The 18533-nt window shown below is 40.3% G+C and overlaps 1 protein-coding gene across 1 annotated transcript in view; it reads right to left on the reverse strand.

Annotated features, from left to right (window-relative positions):
• Positions 1-18533, reverse strand: part of PLA2G4A (phospholipase A2 group IVA) — a 105758-nt gene that overhangs the window by 44817 nt on the left and 42408 nt on the right. The window contains exons 4-7 of the mRNA XM_048482461.1: positions 10653-10801; positions 7899-8012; positions 3239-3276; positions 1224-1365 (exon numbers count right to left, since the gene is read on the reverse strand). Coding sequence (XP_048338418.1) covers positions 1224-1365; positions 3239-3276; positions 7899-8012; positions 10653-10801 — 443 coding nt within the window. The remainder of the gene's footprint in view (positions 1-1223; positions 1366-3238; positions 3277-7898; positions 8013-10652; positions 10802-18533) is intronic.

Raw genomic sequence — 18533 nt, forward strand, 5'->3', positions numbered from 1 at the left:
GGGACTGCAGAACTAACGAGTTTGGAAGAAATACCAGAACAGCAGGACACAGGCTGAAACTGGGGCAGACACTAAGCTAATGATACTCAAAATGTTGATGGGAGCAAAGTGCAAGAAGGAATTAGTGGCACAGACCATGTTACACAAGAGATAGTGTGACAACAAAGTGTAGCTAAACAAGAATAGAAAAGTTATTTTATCATCTATTCCTTCCTTTAATTTTTAAAAAATTATTCTTCCCTTTAATTATTACCAGTTGGTGGTAGTTTTGAATAAGAGCGCTTTTTCTTAATAATGACAGACTCTCCCTTCTTATTCTTTTTAATGACACCATTTAAACTCTGAAAGTCTTTTTCAGACAGTAGCTTATTGGTCAATAGAAGGCAGTTCTTGACGTAATAAGCAGAAGGTAGGGGAAATTGCAGACACATAAGCCTGGGAGTGAAAAGATAATAATTAAGAGAAATCATTGCTCAACGTGTCCATACATTCATAAAAAAAGTAGGAGCAGAAAGGAAAGGCTGAATATCCCACCAAAGAGTAAACTTCAAAAAGTCACCACCAGTGACACTTGGCTAGATCGCATTGGACATTTCTTTCAGTGGAAGGAGAGGGGGTGATTTTTCACTAATGTCCTACCTTGGGATTCAGCAGGCCCCCGAATTCCCCTCCTGGGGGTTTTCTATCTCCCCAAAGCAGTATTTCTGGGGCCATTTGGGGCTGCAGCAGGAAGGAGATCGGCAAATCATGTGCCACTGGTGGAAGCTGGTAATTTTGGGCAGGGTTCAAGCTTTTTACTTTGAGTTACATGTTATAAGACAGCGAAAGCTACCAGTGCTTTCCATCACTAGTGTGCAGGTGGATGTGGGGATGGGCCAGGACAAGAGGGCAATGGGAGTTTCATGTGACAAGGAAAGGATCTGTGTCTTAGTGGTAGAGCATCTGCTTGGCATGCGGAAGGTCCCAGGTTCAATCCAGATTTTTCCAGGGCTATTCCAGAGTGACAGTGTTTGCTGATAAAAGAAAACTGAATGTTCTGCAAAGATACAAAATGCAGGAAAATAAACCAGACCCTGCAAAAATATACAATCTAATGAGAGGATGTGCTCCAAATGTTAAGAGACAGACCCAGCTATGCCTGAGTATTATTATTTGCCCAGACTAAGATGCCAAAAGCAACAAGGCTAACCGATATGAGCTGACACCAAGTTTTCCAAACGTACATCACGAACAGAGGTCAAGTGGTTGGCCTTTGAAGATCCCAGGAAACTGTTCAAATGCTGCATTATTCTCATCTTCCGTTGATGTCGGAAAGCTTTCTCTTCATCACACAGGGCCATACTGAAGCGGAGGTCTGTCGAAGAGCTAACAGGCAGAGAACAGACATGTTTCATGCCAATTTTAAAAAATTGGGGTTTTTTCAAAGTTAACCAGGCAGTCAGGTTCGCATTAATTTATCTGTAGAAAGGCAAAATCCTGACTCATTTCTATATGACATGAAAGATCTGGGAAGTTGTGCAGCATGAGCATGGCAATGAAAATCACCTAGTTGCTTTTCCCAGTGAAGGTATACTGAACATGAAGGGCACGACTCTTCAGTGGCGGTCCCATTATTATGGAAGTGGTACCCCAACTCTCCCATTCTTGACCTTTAGGAAGCAGCTGAAAACAATCATATTCAGGCTGGCATTGGATTAACTGTTCTTCTGCCTACCAGCATTTTTAAATTCTGATTTTAAATTAGTGGCTTTATGTCTTTTAGTTAACTCCAGATAAAGTGGTCATTGGATTTTTTTTAAAAAAATGCAACATTCAAAGGCACCATAAATTGTCCAAAATAAGCCACTGTACTTAAAAAAAACTGCATCCAAATCTTATTTATACTTCCCCTAAGGTTCCCCTCTTATATTATGCCCTCCTGCGTAAACTAAGACTGAGAGATGCTAGCTTGGATTTCTCCCTTTGAATCATTTTAATTGTTCTTGGCAGGATTTTTAACTCAGGCACACTCAGGTCAACAAAGCCAAAGAACCTGGGAATTATGCAATGCCATCAAAATGTGAGAGGCGCGTTGTTCAGTTGTGTTGAAAAACTGGAATGAACCAGTCCTGAATGTAAAAAACAAAACCTTAACCTTTTTGCTCAAAAAAGGCTGCATTCATCACAATTCAGATCCTAGGAGACTCATGTAGGAACTTCAGATCCTAGGAGTTTCATGTAGGAACTTCAGATCCTAGGAGTCTCATGTAGAACTTCTAACAATTATTTTATAGGTGGACACTTGAGATAACTTTGATTCTTTAGGACTATGGGCTTTCCAAAGTATTGTTCAAGACTTTCGTGGCCAGAATAATTGGCTATTGTAGGTTTTCTGGGTTGTGTGACTCCTAATGCTTCTCCTGCATTGGCTGGCATCTTCAGAGGTATGTCATGGCAAGAGGTATGTCACAGTGTGTGCTGGAGAGAAACATATCTTACCTCTGATGATGTCAGTCATAGATGCAGGAGTGACATTAGGAGCTAAACCCCAGACTGATTCTGTAATCGGAAAGCCTCAGATACCATGGATCTATTATCAGCCCCTGCCAGCATGGCCAATTGGTCATGCTGGCAGGGGCTGATGGGAATTGTAGTCCATGAACATCTGGAGAGCCACAGGTTGCAGACCCATGCCCAGACCATGGCCACACAACTCATAATCCCACCTTAGCTTGTTCATTTTTGTTTAAAGCTTGCTCAAGTCACAATATATGTCTTTCTCTGTATTCCCATGCACATCAGTAGTTGTACCATCAGTGTGGTGGTGCATAGGCATATTTCCAGAGCTCCCTTCATACATTCAACAGAAGTGCAGCATTGATTCTTGAAGAAGCAATCTTTTGGTTTTGGAATATTGCAAATGCTGGGAGTGAGTCAAGTTTCAGTCAGTTCAACAGGAAACTTATGCACATGCTGAAATTTATCTAAATCAACAGGACATCAACTGGTTCATGCTCACTTTCTTCTGAATATTTTCACAATCCTATGCTAAGGTACCCAAGTCTATGCCCACTGAAAGCAATAAATTTTGACTATGGTACTACAGGATAGCACTGTAAGTTATTTATAAAGCAAGATTGTCTCCATTTTATAATGCATCACCACCACCACCACCCCAGTAAAACAAAAACTCCTGAAGAGTGACTGCTTATGAAAGTGTTTCCTATATTTCTATTTTCAGTTTATCAAGATTACTTACCAAACTTCAAGAGATATCTCCAATGCAATTTCTGTGACCTGAACAAGAAATGCTACATGGTTACATTTATGTCAAGAAGTTCTTCTTTTAGAGATTAAATTATCAACAAAAACATAACCTGATACTAACTCCATCTAGCAACCATTCAAATTTGCAGAGAACTCTACACAAGCTGCAAAAAATTACAAGCAGTTATAACCAAAAATTAGTATAAAGAAACAACCAGGACTTGCAGGGACAGTGTTAGAAAGCTCAAGTTCAGCATGAGCTTAGACTAGAGAGAGATGCTAAATACAACCAAAAAAGCGTTCTTCTGTTACATTTAAAGTAAGACAAGCAAAGACATGGTAGGCGCATTGCAGGGACGGGGAAGTGAAATTTAAACAGGTAGTGAAGAGAGGGCAGATCTTACACAGTCAAACTCTTCTATGAGTGAGATGTAGCAGGCATGGATACCTTATTAATCCTATTAGAACTTTTAGAGCAGGGGTCTCCAACCTATGGCCCTCCAGATGTTCATGGACTACAATTCCCATCAGCCCTTGCTAACAATTGGCAGAAGTGATGGGAATCATAATTTGTGAACATCTGGAGGGCCATAGGTTGGAGAGCACTGTTAGAGGTGTTAGGTAGAGATTTCTCCTTGCACCTATGATGTTTACTCTTTACATAAATAAAATAGTAAGCTATCTTTGTAAGCATGAGCATCATCCTTTTGTAAACCTGAATGTTGGCTGACATACATCTGTGTTAGAACTCCTATAGAAACAAAGAAAGCCCTAAATAGGTTCATAATGTACTGTGATAGCAAACATCTCTCTTCTTCCTCGCTCTAAAAAGAGGATCAGTGTGGTGTAGTGGTTAGAGCCTTAGACAATGATCTAGGAGACCCCAGGTTTGAATCTCCAGTCTGCCATGGAAGCTTGGTGAGTGACCTTGTGCCAGCCTCACATGCAGAGAGATTAAACTATTTCACAGGGTTGGTGTGAGGATAAAATTAAGGAGAAGAGATTGATGCATGACACTTTGCATTTCCACTTGGGGAAAAGGTTGTATATAAAAGATAGGCATTAGGGGCATTGCCCAATATCCCTGGGTTGCTACTCCCCTCCACAACACAAACCCAGGATAGCTATGTTCTAGAATTGATGTATAGGCTTTTTAAAAATCCAAAGATATGCTACACTTTTGTCTTCCTAAGGCATCACACTGAGGCAAGACAGCATGATATTTCATCACAAAGCTTTTACCAAGGAAAACTGTAATAAAGAACAGTAGAAACTCATTAAGTGTTGCAATTTCCTTCCAGTTTCTCCTTACCAGTGAAAATATTAACCAAGCTCCTATGTTAAAATTTTGATATTATTCACATTTAGATGCACATCCTACCCAATTTCCATTGGACACTACCATATCACCCAAGTAATCACAGCAACCCTTCAGGGCAAGATACTATTATTCCTGTTTGTACAGATGGGAAACTGAGGCTAAGAATGACTTATTAAAAGTCATTCAATTGACAGCTGAAAGAGAATGCTAATCCAGGGCAATATCCCAAAATTGTGTATATGGGACCATGTTGGCCTAAGGGATTCTACTCCTTAAATTTGGCAGGTGGTTTATTGATGTTTGGGCTCATACATATTCCAGAGAAGAGAATTGTCACCAGAAAACATAAACTTCTGCCAACTAGAACAAATCAAGGCCATGATGCTCTCAGGCTATTAACTCTTGAGCACTCCCTTTGAAGTCTCTTGGATATACAAAGAGGAAACAGTAGTAGGATTTCAACATTATCAGTGGAAATCCAGACAATCTAATGCAAAGTGCAATTCCAAAAATAAATTGACATAGGAACCTTTTGCACTGAATAGTATTCCAGGTTTCTGCTTCATATTCTTATCTGTCCACATTTTGCCATCATCATCTCTTCTTTACCTGAAATCTGTCATGCTGTTCTCTTGCTTGGAAGGTATCAATATCAGACAATTCTACACAGGAGAAAACATGTCTACTGGCAAGCAACTCCACTATTGGAGAATGTTAAGGAAGGAAGACAGCTTAATAGAAATAAAGTGTGGTAAGTTGCAAGCTTCAGCTTGTGGAGAGCTAGTTATGTGAAGTTTGGCATCATTAAATGAAGACACTATGAAATGACTTTTGACACCAAGTTGCAGTTGACCAAAAAGCTCATACATGTTACACGGTCTTGGGTTTTCATCCTGTACTGATTGATTTTTTTTCCTGAGGCTCGTGGTTGCGTGCCTCTCTTCCATCTTTTAATGGCTCAAATTCTGTCTTAACCCCCAAGGACTGAGCCCATTGAACTTCCAAGGTAATTTTCAATCATTCATGGCTTAAGGTGTAAGAGGCAAACTAGAGAGACTGGGTTGATCTTCCAAGGTAATTTTCAATCATTCGTGGCTTAAGGTGTAAGAGGCAAGCTAGAGAAACTGGGTTTTTCTCCTCATGAACTACTCCAGTTAGGGTGCACAAAGGTGAAAAGGGTCTTGAAGTAGAGAGTAAAGAATTGTGAGCAGCAGGCCAATTTAGAGAGAACTTCCACCTTTTTAATTTCCTTTCAAATCTAGATATACTATCTCTCCTGCTGCCTATCTCACTTCTCTGGAAGTTAGTAATCATTCAAAGGCATTTTCACTGACCTGATGCTCTGCACTTCCATTTGCAATTTTGGAGGGCAGATTTTTAAAAGGTACCTATTTCAGAAAGGCTATGCCCAGGTAACCTAGGGAAGGCAGAATCTGAGGATTGTCTTAATTCGCTGGCACTATTATACTGTGGCTCAAGCTAAATTTATTATTTGTTTGATCAACAGGTACCCTGGCCATTCTGCTTCAGTATGAATAGAAGTTACTACTGGATGAAAACCCACAGGTTTCAGCTCAAACGGCTAAATTTTTTGCATGAGTGTATAAAACTTGCTCTACTGTACAGACTAATCAAAAGTCTTAATTTTAGTAGATTGTTTAAGGTTTTATGTTCTTTTATTCTTCCCATAGGTACTATAAATTTTCTGGTCCCAGTGTTTTAAGTAATTGTAATTTTGCAGTTTCGATGAATTGTGTTTTACCGATTTATATTCCTTTCTGGTCAATGACTGTGTCAATGAACTTCTACTACAATCAGGTCAATTTTATTTTTGTGGCACTGAAGCCAACAGAGTTTTGCTCATGTGATTGTTTCAATACATATGATCAGAATTCATCATTTCGGTCTGCAATTGTATGTACAAAGCAAATGTATTCCTTTTTCTTTCTTTTTTCCTTATCTTACTTTTATTTTATTTGAAGATTTTATCTTAAATACTGTGATATGCCATTAACAGGCTTTTGAATTAGAAATTCATCATTTCTTCAAAAGCCTTCAGGGTGAGGTCTAAGCTAAAAAGTTCTATTCTGAACAAGCCAGTCACTAATGAACTGGGATGGATGAGCAGCAGTGTCGTAATAGTTAAGAGCAGGTGTACTCTAATCTGGAGAAACCGGGTTTGATTCCCCACTCTGCTGCCTGAGCTGTGGAGAATCTGGGGAATTCAGATTAATCTGTACACTCCAACAGATCCAGCTGGGTGGCCTTGGGCTAGTCACAGTTCTTCTGACCTCTCTCAGCCTCACCTACCTCACAGGGTGTTTGTTGTGAGGGGGAAAGGGGAAGGAGTTTGTAAGCCCCTTTGAGTCTCCTATAGGAGAGAAAGGGGGATATAAATCTTCTTTTTCCTTGTGGAGTTCTTCCCCCTTGGTTCTGACAGAGGCTCTGGATGGAGAATGGCACCAAGGCACCTTCAAATCTGGAGACCCATGTTCTCTTGATAGTGGTCTCTTCTTCTCCCTGTGCTTGTCTGCTTGCTTCCTTTTTTTGTGATTGCTTAGCTGGGGGTTCAGAAATGGCCCTAGTGATAGACAGTGGGGCAGAGGCTGAGGTGCTGGCCAGCACAAAGAGGGTGCATGGGGATGGATTGTTGGTTACCTCCAGAGGATGAAGAGCCCTCTTGTATAAAGTTGCTTTAAGGTTGGAGGGCCGAACTTGGCAAGCCCTCTGAATGAGGGAAAGGCAGGCCTTACAAGTCAACAGAATGATGGTCTTGCCCAAGTACAGGAAGCATTCCCTATGCAAGTTCACTTGGCCACCTTTAGTACATGCAGTACATGTAGTACATTTTTGGAAAAATACAGTATCCTTCTTCAGTTCAGCCATTTTGTTAGGCCAGAATGACAATGACAGAGCTACAATCCAATGATCTAATTCCATGGCAGCTAAAGAAGAACTGAGGGATGCACTCCACCCCTTCTCTTTTAAAGCACTATGTTCAGGTGGAAAAGTTCCCATATGAACAAAGGGAGCAAGAGTGAGTGCTCTTAAAGCAACAGAAGAGAAATTAAAGCTTTCAATTCTCCGAACGCAGGCCTGCACATGTGCAGTCCCAAGGTTCACAAAGATGAACCATAGCATACATTATGGCATAACTACTAGTTCATTCCAAAATCCTTAGCAAAGATAGAAGCATCTGAGATGACTATCTGGGATTCTAAGCTGCCATCAGCAAGTCAACATTACACATTCTAAGCTCATCACAATATGAGCACTGGCAATATGGCCAGTGATATTAAGAGAATTTTACTGACAAAAATGTGGAACTTACTTTATTGATGATGAATGGAACTTCTTTCTTTTCTCCAACTTTCAGTGCTGAAATGTGAAAGGTTGCTGAACCAACAGTCTCATCCATCACATAATTGGCATCCATAAGAGTGATCTACAAAACATAACCTTATTGATGTGACTTGTACTTCATTTATGACAATATGTTTAAACAGTCTATAAAAGAAGGAAAGTTATTTCTTATCCATATATCTAAAATTTTCAGAGTTTTTCCTCCTCAAGAGTCTTCACTGTGAATGATCAAGACAGGCAGAGTTAATTTTTGCTCTATTTATCCCAAGTTTTGCAGATAGCGACACAAATCCCTGATATTAGTTTCCCTATCATACTTGTCTAGAGGGGATGTCACCTTGGTTTACCTTCCATTTTGTTTTGAGTAGCCCTTGTCATACTTTAGACTAGTTCTTTAAAATAGTAAAGGCCATGTCTCAACCTTTCACTCTAAATACAACCCAATATTCAAGCCCAATAGCCACTGAAGAAATTTATTTTACAGATCCAAGAACTCTGTTCGAGTTCAGGATATTAAAATACCACAAATTAGAGCCAACACCTTTGTAAAACAGGTGTTGGTACACCTTTGTTAGATATGGCAACATAAATGAGTTGAATGTTTCAATTAAACTCATTTGAAAATTTCTTTTTTATTTGGTCATCCAATTCCTGCCTCTATTCCCATTCCTTACTGAAACTTTCTGGTTCCATCTCCCAAGACACAAACCTGTATCTGTTCTTCTGGCACTGACCTATAAAGTCCTAAATTGTCTAGAAACTGGGTATCTTTAAGAACTGAGTGTTCCACATCCCATTAAGATCTATATCAAATGTCCTTTTCCAAATGCTCTGATATTAAGAAGCTCTGACAGTGCCTTTTTTGCAGTGACAACCTTAGTACTTACTATTTGTAGGTACCAGGTTAAGTCCTGCACATTCCTACTTCAAATAATCCAGCTGCATATTCCCTTTTTTAATCGTATATATATTTTTAACAACTTTTGTTGCTTTAATTTCTATTCATTTAAAGTAATTGCTGCTATTAGATTTTAATGGGGTTAAGTTATATTTTTGTATTTATTTGCTGTCATTGTAAACAGCCATATTGTGAGCCGCCTCGAGCCCTTCGGGGGTGAGGCAGCCTATAAATCTAACAAATAAATAAATATACCTTAAGGGCAACAACTTATTTTATTCATTGTTGAATGTTTTACTGCTAACTTGTTCTATTAGTTTTACTTGGGTATACTGCTTTACATTGTTAGCCACCTTGAGTTCCTTGTATTACAGGAAGGTTGTGTGGCAGTTACAGGAGGAGGCTGAGTAGAATGAAACTCTGAGGCATCTCTGTCCAAGGCTCTAGGCTTTATTATATTTAGATGTTTGTGTTTTAAATCCCCTAAGGGTTCTTTGTGATTGTCTGGAACCTTTCCAAAATCCTCACACTACCCTCGCTTTATGTTTGAATCACTAGCTATCCATATTCAAGAGAATGGGCCACACAAGTTTATGATGAAGTATTGGTAGCATGTAAACTGCACATTCCCCACAAGTCTCTTCTTTAATGAGATGTTCTTCTGAGGTAACTTTTGTCCCCCTTTCATGGTATATTTGACTGGACAGAGAGGACATGGGAGAAGGCAAAATAGCATGTTTTATTCAATAGGAAAAGTAGTTTTCAGCACAGTAAGTGTTATACATGGAAAGTTTCCATTTAAATGGGGAAAATTGCTCCCAATTGTGAACAAGCAGTTACAGCCTTTCCCCCTGAGTTATTAAAAATTTTGTAACTGAACCAATCTACCAACCAAGGTGAGTTTTTTCTCCCTTTCTCAAGAACCTTTATCCCAGGTTAAAAGGTTAATTGACCTGATTACCCAAACACAGGTTCTCTCAAAGGTGTGCGTTCCCCCTTTCACCTCACAGTGTCTCAGAAACTCTCCAGGCACAGATGGAGTGTTTAGCTTTTACTAGGATACTTACTTCTCAATTAAAATAAGCTTTTTCTCCCTAAGCCTATCCAAATCCAATGGGAAAAAACAAAACAAATCTTGGCTAAACAGATACTCAGAGTCACAAATACCTGTCTGAGAGATGTTTTTCCCATCTTAAACTGAAACATGCTTACCCCCTCCCAACCAGTAGAGTTCCATGGCCTCTAATTAGTTGACAATTACTTCGCTTTGCTTACGGCCAAAATTTTAAAAATAGAATTTTTAAAATGGAAAACTCTGCTAAAGCCACCAGAAGTTGTGGTCCAAATCCCCTGTCTTTCTCTCCCTCCGGACTTGTTTATTAGTAGCTAAGAAACCAACAGGGAGGGGTCTCTCAAGGTCTCTTAAGGGAGGGGTCTCTCAAAAAACATTTTTACTGTAAATCTTTGATGCTTTAGGTTTAACTCTACCTTCAATCAGAGCACATCATTGTGTTTGGAGAGGTTATGAAAATGCTGTTTGTGCTGTTCTATCTATATTCATTCAAGCAAATTCCCTCTTGATACTGGAGTTAGCTAGTAATGAACATGAAAACTCACTCTTACAGAATCATATCACATCAGAATTTTTGTCCCGTATTTGCAGTCATCCACAATCAGCAGAGTGTGTTATCTTCAGGAAACTTACTGCAATTCCAACTGTATTTTGTTCTAAAGTGTTCTCCCCACTCCAATCTTGCATTTATATTTAATGCATAATATTAACAGCCCTGCATATTTACACACCAATATAATTTATGTTGATACCTCAAGAACATTTTCCTGGTTAGGATCCAATATGAACTCAAAGGTCTCATTCCACTCTGGATTCACGTTGTTATTGATGTGTTTTGTTCTCTTTCTGCTGTTGGGGGCTGTCGGGATGAACAGCTCCACATATGGGTCAGGTGTATCAACTGGAACAAAAAAGGAAGATGTTTAGGGTATTCAAAACAATAGCATCTTAAACTCTGAGGTTAAGTCATATGAGGTTAAGTCACATACACATACACTATTCAACTTCAGTCCTGTCTACCACTCTACTGTTTTGAGTAACTGTAACTGTTCCTACACAGTGACCTTGTGAAGCTGGACTTAATGGATGCCATGTGATATCTCAGGGCCGAACCAAAAAAGACACTGAAAGTTTTATGTTCATTGCTCTGAGCACAGAACGATAAGGTATGTAGGAACTTGATTCAGATCAGGACCATGGCGTGAGCAAAGAAGGAATCAAACCTTCTTCCTCAGGGAGCTGCTGTTTTCCTCACTGGGAATGACCTTAAAAGTCAGAAACACCACAGCCAGAGTTTCCAGTTTGGTTTGGGAAATCCATCAGTCCTTTCCCTGATCAACATCAACTGAAAGAGGCACACTATGGTGCCTAGGGCCAGGTGAGATTTGCGGCACACAGTGTGAATTTTGGTAGTGCAAAGGCACTACCCCATACTATTCACACTATGGCTCCCAGAATTAATTTTAGAATTTTGTTATGGAATATTTCCTATGTTGTTGCTACATAAAAGACTCAAAATTTCAGTACCCTATAAGCTTTGTTTTTAAGCATAGTTCATCTGCCTCATATAACTTAAATCTCAGTATACCAGAGATCAACAGTATCATATTTTACTACATGCTTTTTTCCAGTTCCAATACTGGATAATAACAGCGTCAGGTACTGGCAGTAATTCATCTGGGGACCTATGGGCCATATATGCTTTGTGCATTCTTGGGAAAATGTGGCTACTTTGGTTTTATTGAGCTGAATTCCATATTTCACTAAAGGAAGAGAGCAATTTTTACTACTAACTCCCCTTTCAGGTGTCCTCTACCCACCAATATCACATTTCAGACTGTCGTGAGTAAGGGACTATGAGGAATTTTTACTCCGCTGACAGAAAGTCTTCCTTCAGTGAATATGTTCAGCAGGACCCACAGCACTATAACTTATGGTCAAAAGATTTTTCTGACAGATAGCCTGTGAACATAGCAAGTAGGATAATAGCACCTGAGTATAAGATAGAAGCATCAATATAAAGAAAAACTGAGAAGTTTGCCCTGCTAGTACAAGACAGGCAAAAATTATCATTTAATAGAAAGGCCATAATGTATATTGGTTTTTTTAAAAAAACTGAAAGGAGCAACAATACTATCTTGCTTCATTCCCGGTTATTTATTACTGGGATCCATGATTGATTTCAACAGTTCAGAATTATCTTCCCACAGTCCTTTATTACATTTTCAACCTCTTAAAAGGAGACTATAGAGAAAGACTGCCAATTGAACCACTAGTAGAGCAATGGTATAATGTGACCTTTAAAAATAGCACAAAACTGCTGCTCCCATACAGATTTTTAATATGTAGGAAGTGTTGAAGTATTTGCCCTCCTTCATTATGCAGCTTACAGAAAGTTGCATCATTTTAAGATCTAACAGGAAAATCCACATAGGAGAGCCTGGATATTTCTGATAAGAACATCTTATTGTACATGAGGGTTTTAAAAGCTAGCTTTCTTCAAATTTAAGGGGAAAAAACCTCTTTACTACCAGATCTCTCTTCTCTTTGGCAATTTTAAACATTTTTTTCTTTCCTATCTTACAATCTGGACTGAATGAGTATCATTTCTTAAATTAGTGTTAATACATTCAGTTTGATCTAGTAGTTATTCTGTAAAAAGATCATGGGAATACAGGAGTCCCCAGAGGTCATTAATCAGTCTTGCAGGTGCAAAATTGACAATCGGTTAAGTCTGCCCTTAACATATTTAGTTATGATGCCACCCCGTTCAAGCTGCCTTGGACCCCCCCCCCCCCCTGCCCAGTTCTTAAGTGACTGTTTTGGAAGGCTTTGGCACATTTGAATATTGCTGCCATTATGGGAAAGAACCCGGAACCGGAGAGATCCTAGTGAATCCTTGTGCTTGCTTGTTACTTCTCCCAGCATGGTGAAGTGGTAAAAAGTGGTGAATTCGAATCTGGATAACCAGGTTTGAGTCCCCAGTCTTCCACATGAGCAATAGACTCTTATCTGGTGAAGTGGATTTGTTTTCCTGCTTCTATATATGGGTGATCTTGGGCTAGTCACAGTTCTCTCAGAACTTGCTCAGCCCCACCTACCTCACAAGGTGTCTGTTGTGGGGAGAGGAAGGGAAGGAGTTTGTAAGCCACTTTGAGTCTCCTTACGATTGAGAAAAGTGGGGCATAAATCCAAATTCTTCTCTTCTTCTTCTGTAGTACAATTAAAGAATTCCAAATTTGCAATGAACTATAGTTTGTCGTTTAGACTTGATGACAAACTATCTCCATAAACTGTACACTCTCACTGAAGTGTCTACCCCACCATGTTCACATCCCCTCTGCCATCACATACACTCAATGAAAGAGGTCCAGCCTGAGCAAATAACATTCAGTGACCAATTTCATAGTGGCATAGCTGCTGTGTTGGGTTCAAAAAGTAGATGAGATGGTTCCCACCACACAACTTACTTGGGTATGAAGCAGCAAGATTGGGGTTGCAGCAGCATAGCAGCCTCCTACTATGCCTTGGCAGTTTTGCTTAGCAGGGCTCCTCACCCCTCCATTTCTACCAGGCAGGGATTGAGTTCCAGCACAGGAAATTGGGAGAGGGGGAGAGGGTAGAGTTTTGGGGAGGGTGTAATACCATTACTGGGTGTGAATGTCCTCTGGTCTCTAAATACCACAGGAATTATGGGGAAATTCCTAGAGTGTCACCAGGAAGGTCATTTTTCCCCACTCAGTCCTTTGAGGGGAAGACATTGGGACTGAAGACAAGGAACTCTCTGTCTGGCTTGGAAAGTTTGGAGCCTAAGTGTGGAGCCTCATGAAAGGTACTCTTCAGCCTCTCAGTCAAGTGAGACTTTTCCTTCTAGCCATAATGACAAATCTACCCTGCATGAGAATTTAGGAGGGATTTTTAAAAAAATCCTCATTGTCTAAACTTAAGATTTCTACATCTTACTACTGTTTCCACTAATGTGTTAACTAAAAAACCACTCAGAAGCATAGACCTTTATTTTTCAGTTCCTTTATATATCTGCTTACCATAAGTCAGTGTGATGTAGTGGATAATAGCAGGTGGACCTTACCATAAGTCAGTGTGATATAGTGGATAATAGCAGGTGGACCTTACCATAAGTCAGTGTGATGTAGTGGATAATAGCAGGTGAACCAGGTTTGTTTCCCCACTCCTACAACTTTATGTTACACTAAAACTTTACGTAATGCTGCCGTAAACTGCAATCCCTGGAAAACCACCAAACTGGTACTTGAAGGTTTCCTCTACAGAGACAAAAATTGTTTGAAGCATTGCTGGTTCAAAGTCAAAATCCAAAAACAAACCAAAGTCTATATAATAACTTTTATTAGGACCAGCCAAAGTGTCACAAAATGGAGTGAAAGCTTTAAGGTTCATCAGAACAATTCATCAACCCATATAATACAAAATACCTGGGCAGGAAGACAAAAGAGATGTTTCAGATCATGCTTTTAAGGCATTATCTCATCTAGGCTTAGCGATTCGGTGGATTCGGCTTGTATTTGGGCCAAATGCAAGCCACCCGAGTGCAAGCTGCCCTGAATACAAGCTATTTGGATAGGTTTGTATCGATTCGGCTGTCCAAGAGTGCTACTCAGTAGCATCAGACTCGAAGGCTTGTCTTAAGAAGTGCAGCACTCAGCAACGCTGAGAAGGGTGCTGGGGGGGGGGGATGGGACCCAAAGACTGGCTTTTCAGTCCCATTCACCCCCACACCCTCCTTAGCGTTGCTGAGTGCTGTGCTATTTAGGACAAGCCTGCGAGTCTGATGATGCTGTCCTAAGCAGCACAGCACGCAGCAACGCTAAGAATAGTGTGTGTATTGGAAGGGGGGGGGCGCGGTTTGATGGAAAAAAAATAAATGTCATTAAAGATGAAGGGCAGATAAAAAAAGAGGTTGGTTGATGGGATAGAGGGCAAGAAGGAAATAGAGAAAGCTGAAGATATGGCGGCTGCCAGGAGGAGGAAAAGAAGGAAGGCACAGGGGAACGTAAGTTGCCCTCACACGTCCCTACTTTGTTGTCTGCCCTGCATAACTGGGCCAGTCCTGGCAGCCATGATCACCCAGCCAGAAAGCCAGAAATGTCCAGAGTGTTCCCAGGAAGAGGTTGCCAGGGTAAGGGAAGGAGGGAAAGCTGACAACTGCAGAGCAGTTAAAAGTAGGTTGGCTGGTAAGTGGAAAAGGACAAAGGAAACAGGAAAGGAGGAGGCAGAAAAAAGGAAGAGGCAAGTCCTTGTGGGTTCTTCCACTTGTTATTGCTTTAAATGAAACTTGCTTTGAGGCAGAAAAGTTTTCCATCATCACCTGTTTACATCTAAAAACACTTTGTTGCAAGTCAGTATACTATCAGTGCCATTCAAAGCAGAGTTACACTACACTAAGTCCTTTGAAGTCAACCAGCTTAGAAGGGTGTACCTATTTAGGATGACACTATATATTACATTGGCTTAACTAAAGCATCTAATGTAACTAAAGTTCACATGACCACAGAAGTTAATTATTACATTTTTGCATCCCCCTTTGGATGCACACTTGGGCACAGAAAACTTCCCCACCTGAACAGGTTCTCTGGAAGTGGCTTCCCCATTCTTTTTGACATCCACACAAAACCAGACACTGAGAGAGATCGCCTGGACATTCGGAGTACATGTCACTATTGTGTGAATGACACACAGCGTAATCGTTTCTTTCCATGTAAACCAAGAGAGGCAGTAGGATACCAAGTGATTGGGAGGCAGTGGGGAACTCATTGTGGCTGAATAAACTGAAACTTAATCCATGGTGGTGAATGGTGATGAGTATGGTGGGGGAGTAAGTGTATAGCCTGTTTTAGGTGAGGATACACACATATAAAGGAACATGTTCGTGACCTACTAGGAAGACACCTTGATGCCTCTCTATACTTGGAAATGCCTTTTCCCAGTTTAGGTTGATCCACCAAGTGCAGCCTTTCCTAGAGAAAACTGATCCAGGCTGTATCCAACCTGCCTTGGTAACATCCGGATTCGACTATTGTAATATGTTCTATACAGCTAATTTAAATTGCATCAGGTAAGATCATTACTGGAATCCATGATAAGGAACATACAGAACTAGTTCTCTCATAGCAGCTCTGGCTTCCAGGTGTCATAAACGATGCTGGTTCTGACCTTTAAAGTCTTCAGCTTGTGCAAGCCCTGAAATCGATGGGAAAGACCTTGCAGGAGCCTGCCCGACCTGATATTTATTTATTTAGTAAATTTCTACCTCACCTTTCAAATACATCCCAGGGCAGGTTACACAATCTAAAAATGCATCCTTAATTACAATAACAACATAATGATTACAGATAAAATCTTCTAAAATCATACCTAAAAGCAATACCCAAACCCACCCCCTTCCTAACACCCCCTCCCTCCCATGTACAGGTGGAGGGCACTTTCTAAAAAATTCAGTGGTTTGGGGTAGACGGCATCAATCAGTCAAATACTCGGGTAATGGTATTAACTAGGCACCAAAAGGAATATAATGTTGGACCTCTAATGGGAAGGCATTCCATAAAGTGGGGGCTATCCTACAGAAAGCCCCCACTTCCCCCACCTCAGAGAGGGAAGGGACTGCCTGCAAACCCCCCCCCCCTTGTGACCTTAGCAATTAGGCCAGCCTATATGGCTGAAGAAACTCCCACAAGTCTGGTACCAAGTCTGGTACCAAGCCACTTAAGACTTTATAGATCATAACCAACAACTTAAATTGAGCCTTGTCATGAACTGGGGTGAGATTGGTGAACACTTGAGGAAGGGCCTTTGAATCTGATAACTTGACATTGTAATATTCTATTCCCTAAGAGGTGAGACTGTTACTGTTTTATGGACCATCTAGATTAAATTGAAGCATTTCTCTTTCTGGACAGCCTTTGGCCATTTCTGCATGGCACAATTATACCAGGTTACAATCGGTATCCTTCAATCTGGGTATATTTTATGTCAGCTTCTCCCTTCACATGGCTGCCCATTTCTGTGAAGGAATTGTGTGAAGACCGGGAGGAAATACTCCAGTATGTTTCACACAAGCCCAGGTCTTTTGTATTTACACCACAAGCGGAAGAAAAACCGGGTGTCCTGCATTCTGATTGGTTGTTGTTTTTGGGTGGCAGCAGGGAAAAACAAAGAACCTCAAGCCCACCTGTGCAAGAGTAAATAGTTCCTTGGTGGTCTTAATGGTAGCCATATGACTCAGTTCTGACCAATGATGATGTTAAAGTACATAAAACAGCCTCATCTTCTCTTACCTGGTCTGTACCCAGCAGGGTTGTTACTATTGAAAGGGTCTCAGTGAAATAAAATCCAGGATTCCATAGGACTCTCGTGTGAATGGAGCTCAACAATAAAAACCCAATCCATCTCCATTGAAAATCAACAAATGTTCCAGAGTCAGATCAGAAACCCTCCTAATTTGTGTATACAGCACATCTACCCGCAATGAGGGACAGAGTATTTCTGGCACACGAGGAGCATGGAAGAGTTCACATGTTCCACTAAGTGATGGAAAGCTAATTTATCCCAAAAAAACCCCAGTCTTTTGTGAGAAGACCTTATCTTTTCAAATTCCTGAGCATGCACATACAGTATATCAAGAGAGGAGACACTAGCCATGTCAGGAATCCAATGTCATGGTTTGTGTCCCTTGGATCATTTAGATGAGCCCTGAACATCATGCTTTTCCTCATCCATACTCAGGAATAAATTTTTCATCTGATTTCTACAAGAATTGCCACAATGGATGAGATCAAAGGCCCATTTGTTTGAGGTTTTATGCTTTTATGCTTTTATGCTATATCATCACAACAACACTACCAAGCAGTTTAGCAGAGATAGAAAGACAGCAACCTTTCAAAAGTCACCCAATGAATCTAATGACTGAGTGGGGATTTGGACATCATACCGGTTCTTTGGTCCATCCAGTCCAGTACGCTGTTTCCAATAGTGGTAGCCAAACACCTCCCAATCAGCCCAAACCTTTTGTTAATTACACACAACTAATATCCATAATTATGCTCTCTCTTGAACTTGGAAAGTATAAGCTATTATAGCTAATAGCCATCTTCCTTTTAAAAAAGAACTATTTAAGATGGTATCAGCTAATCATGCCATGGTACTTTGCTCACGTAAAAAGAAGACAAGGATCACTGGAAAAGACAATAACCTTAGGAAAAGTTGAATGCAGCATGAAAAGAGGAAGGCCCAACATGAGATGAAGCGATTCAGTAAACAAAGTACACACACACACTTCCAAAATTCCTCAGTAGCAAAATTAAATACCCATGTATTTTTCAATCTTCAGTAAATAAACATTCTCTTTTTAGTAGAGCCAGAAACTGCATAGTAACAGAAATATGCAGGAAACAATCATTGATCCATATATTCAAGTCTCATACTTTTAAAGAATGACTATAATTGCTTTTGAAAAAGAAAGAAAAGTACACACTTGGACCCTGTATTTACTTCTGTCTTGCTATATCTTACATCAATTACTCAGCAGAACCTTTGCATTTTTTCCCCTTTCCTAAACTACTACCAGACAGCTTTTCCTTTAGGGAAAGTTCAGGAGCATG

This window comes from Sphaerodactylus townsendi, unplaced genomic scaffold (genome assembly GCF_021028975.2).
Source record: "Sphaerodactylus townsendi isolate TG3544 unplaced genomic scaffold, MPM_Stown_v2.3 scaffold_18, whole genome shotgun sequence".
In the NCBI taxonomy this organism is placed as follows: Eukaryota; Metazoa; Chordata; class Lepidosauria; order Squamata; family Sphaerodactylidae; genus Sphaerodactylus; species Sphaerodactylus townsendi.